The sequence below is a fragment of the Trichinella spiralis genome (genome assembly GCF_000181795.1).
Source record: "Trichinella spiralis strain ISS 195 chromosome Unknown Scfld2, whole genome shotgun sequence".
Classification (NCBI taxonomy): Eukaryota; Metazoa; Nematoda; class Enoplea; order Trichinellida; family Trichinellidae; genus Trichinella; species Trichinella spiralis.
In genome coordinates this window covers 4,117,968-4,122,315 of record NW_003526941.1, presented here as the reverse complement: position 1 = coordinate 4,122,315, position 4,348 = coordinate 4,117,968, and the positions used below count along the sequence as shown (strand labels likewise).

Sequence of the window (4,348 nt, the reverse complement as noted above, 5' to 3'; positions counted from 1 at the left end):
TTATGCACAGTTGCAGAGTGTGTGCATGGATGTTGAGATAGTGTTAGATTTATGCTCCTTTGGCTGTCGCTAATCTTGCTTTCTTCCTGAAAATTTCAGAAACATGGGATGCTGAGCAAATTCAGTTTAATTGTATATGCATTTTATTTACGCAGTTCACAGTTTCGTAGCATTGCTTGGGAAACTTTGCTTCGCGCTTCAGGATGTCGTAGATCTATGCTAACTTTCAGGAGGCCTTTGTTTTCAAAAATTGCTTTCATGATGTCCATTTCTGCTTCAGTACTAAACGTAGGACTCTAGAAATTATCACACTGATAAAAATTTAAAAAAATACAATTAAAGAAAAACAGTTTTTCCATTATTTTTTACTCACTTGATTAACAATTTTAACTTCTTCTAAAGTTTGCAGTTTCAAAGCAGCATGAAAAAGTTTGGCGAGAAAATCACCGGACAGAAAATTCGTTTCCAAATTTAGAGATTTCAATGTGCTGTTCGTTTCAAGCACTTCTAATATTGGCTAAAAATTGAAAAATGAAATACTGCATAAATTTTTATAAACATCTGTGCAAAGCTAGTTTTGAAAAGTGAATATACTTCCGCAGCTGCATTGCTCAGCGCAACGTTTGCAAGGCTAAGTTTTTTCAAAGCCGTGTTATCTTTAACTGCTGAAATTAATCGTTGAAGTTGAGGTATTGGTGTTCTCTGAAATGCTCACAAAAGACCAATCGTCCAATTTTGATTATACATCTTTTTTCAGCATACCTTCATATTATTCAGATTAATTTCCGTTAAACTGGAATCATTGGCTAATAATTTCGATATGCAAGCATCGACATCCGTAGCATTATCTGGATCGTTGGGGCGTACTTGCGGAGGCAAGCCACAACGAATTACTTTATTTTCACTATCTGAACAAAATTTGTTACAGTTAAATAAATTTAAAAATTTTAAACTCAGGCCCAAAACCGAATGAGTGAGCATAATAATGTTTCCTAGTAGTAGGATAAAATTTTTTAAATTGCATTTAAGAATAGCATTTCAAGAAAATTGAAAAGGGTGTTTTTATAAATACTTTATAGTTATTTTTAAGCGAAATCAAGCAGCAATTTCAGTTGATTGAATATGTAAGTTCGCTGCGGAGAATATGAAAACGAATCAATTCTCCTCCTGATATTCATAATAATTATGATGAAGAAAATGTTAGCATGAAATGTTTGTTGCAGTGTGATAATTATTTTCCAAAAAAATCAAAAATCTTAAAATTAACAAAAAGATTGTTTACCATTTATAATAGTTTCAGCTTCTTCCCATGTTATTATTCGGTTTTCATTCATCGCTTCTAAAATGATGTTCAAGAAATTACAACAAACAGAACAAACAAAATGTGAAAAAATGATTCTAATAATTACTTAATAATTCAGAGATATTTTCTTCATTTTCTTCAGAACCCAAAGCGTTCAGCATGGATTCGAAATCTTCATCCGAAATAATATCATTTTCGCCTAATTTTGCATCTTGTTCAGTCATCGTTGTAATATTTATTTGTTTTTTCTTTTGCTCTAGCTTGCAAGCAAGAAAGCACGCAAAGAAAGACACACACGCACACCCAGACTTGCGCACCAAGTTGAAATATTTTCTCTGCCGGTTTCTAGCAAGTTTACGAAATTAACGTATGCTGTTGGGATGTTTTGCTAAAATTGTTTTCCCCCTCTTTCTCTTTATTCATTCGCAGCAACTTGTTTCTTTTAGCAGAAGCAGAAGAAGCAACAAGCAGCAGCAGCAGCAGCAGCAGCAGCAGCAGTGACGTAAAACATTTGAAGCTTTCCATTTGATCAACTCAGTTAGCAGCTTGCTAGCTAGCTAGCCAGCTAGCTTTTCGGTTAAGCATGGAAGATTTAAATGCACTTTTTGACTGATTAGTTCAAATGAAGTAAATTGTCGGTTAATTATAAAAGAAACGACTTTAATTCAAAATTTTCTCCCATTATAGGTATTTAACAAGACTTCCGCTTTCACTTCTTCTTACGAAGCTTTATTTATTTAATTTTAATAATTCTAATTTTATCTTAAAATAATTATACTTTTATAATCAGTCGAAGCCAGTTGGTTAAAGCACCAAATTGAACAAAATAAAACAAACTGAAACATTACAATGATAAAGTCTGTGCAAATGATGCAATATTAAAATTCGATTCAAAGAAAATATGCATACATATATATACTGCTTATGCGATGATTCGCGAAAGTATTACTTTGATGATTGCTTATTATTAGAAAAAAATCCCATAGATTATCTTTAACAATAAAGCTTTCTCCCACCAAACCAATTGTAGGAACGAAATGCAAATTTCCAACTGTAAAAATATTACATTCATGTTATTCAATATAATTATGATACGACAAGTGCCGGGGGGAGAGCAAACATTTGATTTGCATGAAGCTTCTTCGCACGAGCCTATATGAAATAATTAACTGATAATGTCGATTAGTTACGAGTAAGTGCAGTTGTATTTGCACGAAGAAGGCGTTTATTTTTCTTTTTGCGTATTATATATAAAGAGAGCTTTACAATACGGAACCACAAAGCTTTAGCCACGCAACATACGGAATAATTAACCAATCAGCAGTCAACAGGACTACAACCAATCAATTTCAGATTGAACACAGCTTATTCAGTATTATTTATTATAAACGTAGCCACTTTCGTTGGCGTGGTCATTTTCAATTCTCAGTGATCGATCGAATGGGATGACGTGCTTTACATTTGCTACTCAAATGTAGAACTTTTCAACTCACTGATTTTGATCATTCCATAAAATGTGCATTTTATATTTTCTACTAAAATCATATCAACACCATTGAACAAAACCACTTGAAGGTAATGTTTATAAATTTTTCCCTTTTTCCCAGCGACTACGTTTGTATTTTAATGCGTTAAAATCAATTATTTCGTTATAAATAATCATTTTCATTCTTAAAATCGGAAACATTGTTAACTTGAATTGATAAGTCAGATTTTTTTAGTAATATTATAAATTCATATCAGTAATAATTCTAAGCAAATGTTTTTATTAAAGCAGTTCAGATTGTAACCCTTCTTCATTTAAAGTATGAAACAAAATCTATCAATAAAAATTGAACTTGAAAACGTTATTCTTGCTAGCAGTATTATAATATCGTCGTTAGTTCCAATTTCAGCTTGTGCCATCACTTCGTACAGGGTTGTTTTGTAGGAAGCAGGACTTTGTTTTTGGCATGCGCTGCGTCCATTACACCGCAACGGGTTATTTTCCACAGGCCAGAAATTTTCCATAATACACAGTTCCCAGTGGTGCAAACTAGTTGATTTCCGTAAGCGCAGCATTTCATTTTCAACATGAAACACGGCTATTATTTCACACTGAGGTATTTCCCACCGCGCAGCAATGAATCTGTGACTATCATCTCTATATCTGTTGAATGCGCATCCCAATGAAGCTCTGTAAAACGGCAAACATGCTCTTAGTGGGACATGAAATACATAAAGCAGGAGGAGAATTGAGAGACCAAAAAGAGACCCACCTTGGAGCGCCAAACTTCCTTCCCATGCCGAAGGAAGAATTACTGCTCTTCCTGTAATATTTAGACAGGCAGAGTACAGGTTTCTGATTCTGAAGTGGAGCAAAGCCTATGATTTCGACGCAGAAAAGGTGGGTGAGACTATGCTGTATCTCCTCCCCCCCCCACCCAACCCAAGAAGCGTGGGAACTTGGTGTTTTCCGGTGTCTCCAGGTGATAGGAGATGTTGCGTTCTGCCTGCGCAATTGAGTTGGGGAAGCTGTTTTGCATTTTCCCTTGTTTTTTAAAGAAGAGATTTTCCGCGGCAAGTCCTAAAGTCCAGATTTGCCTTTCTCTTTTCTGCAAATTTTCTGTTTCTCAAAAAGTTCTTGGTTGCGTTGGCTACACTATACGTTCCGTATCCGTACTACCCTGCCGTTCCGCCTCCCTTATTCCCCACCACTACCGCATTACTTGGATTTTAGGCTTCTCATCCTCGAAACCAAAGTGCCTTCCTTTTTGTTTTTCACTTAGGATGTCGATTCAGGGCGAATCGTACACTCTGACCACAAAAGACATTTAAAGTTGTCACCCCTAGTGACACTGTTCTCGATACCTCATGAATAACGATACCGTTATTATACATTACACTCAATATTACTGTGCATTTTTATGCAGCATTTTAAATTTGAATACTCTTCATATTATTACAGTTCATGTTCATATTATATTTGCATTGTGTTACCATTTCTGTTAGTTATGCTAAGCCAATAACCATTGAATCAGAAGCGAAGTAAGCGTATACATAGTA

General features: G+C 34.8%; 2 protein-coding genes across 2 annotated transcripts; both read right to left on the bottom strand.

The window, feature by feature from the left end:
* Window positions 1-143: 143 nt before the first annotated feature.
* On the bottom strand, window positions 144-1,527 carry Tsp_03407 (putative tropomodulin-2). Its single transcript, XM_003379705.1, has 6 exons — window positions 1,410-1,527; window positions 1,283-1,339; window positions 763-908; window positions 595-702; window positions 374-517; window positions 144-296 (listed from the first exon to the last, which is right to left on the bottom strand). Exons 1-6 carry the CDS (start codon window positions 1,525-1,527, stop codon window positions 144-146), a joined length of 726 nt encoding a protein of 241 aa, XP_003379753.1.
* Window positions 1,528-3,103: 1,576 nt separating this feature from the next.
* On the bottom strand, window positions 3,104-3,587 carry Tsp_03406 (hypothetical protein). The gene is made up of 2 exons (XM_003379704.1): window positions 3,562-3,587; window positions 3,104-3,479 (listed from the first exon to the last, which is right to left on the bottom strand). Exons 1-2 carry the CDS (start codon window positions 3,585-3,587, stop codon window positions 3,104-3,106), a joined length of 402 nt encoding a protein of 133 aa, XP_003379752.1.
* Between the last annotated feature and the right edge of the window lie 761 nt (window positions 3,588-4,348).

Coding starts and splice junctions, on each gene's coding strand:
- Tsp_03406 (XM_003379704.1), bottom strand. CDS start 3,587: ATGGGAAGGAAGTTTGGCGCTCCAAG. Junction 3,480..3,561: donor AGGAAGTTTGGCGCTCCAAG/GTGGGTCTCTTT, acceptor GCCGTTTTACAG/AGCTTCATTGGGATGCGCAT.
- Tsp_03407 (XM_003379705.1), bottom strand. CDS start 1,527: ATGACTGAACAAGATGCAAAATTAGGCGAAAATGATATTATTTCGGAT. Junction 909..1,282: donor AGCTGAAACTATTATAAATG/GTAAACAATCTT, acceptor AATTTTGTTCAG/ATAGTGAAAATAAAGTAATT. Junction 703..762: donor TTAATCTGAATAATATGAAG/GTATGCTGAAAA, acceptor TGAGCATTTCAG/AGAACACCAATACCTCAACT.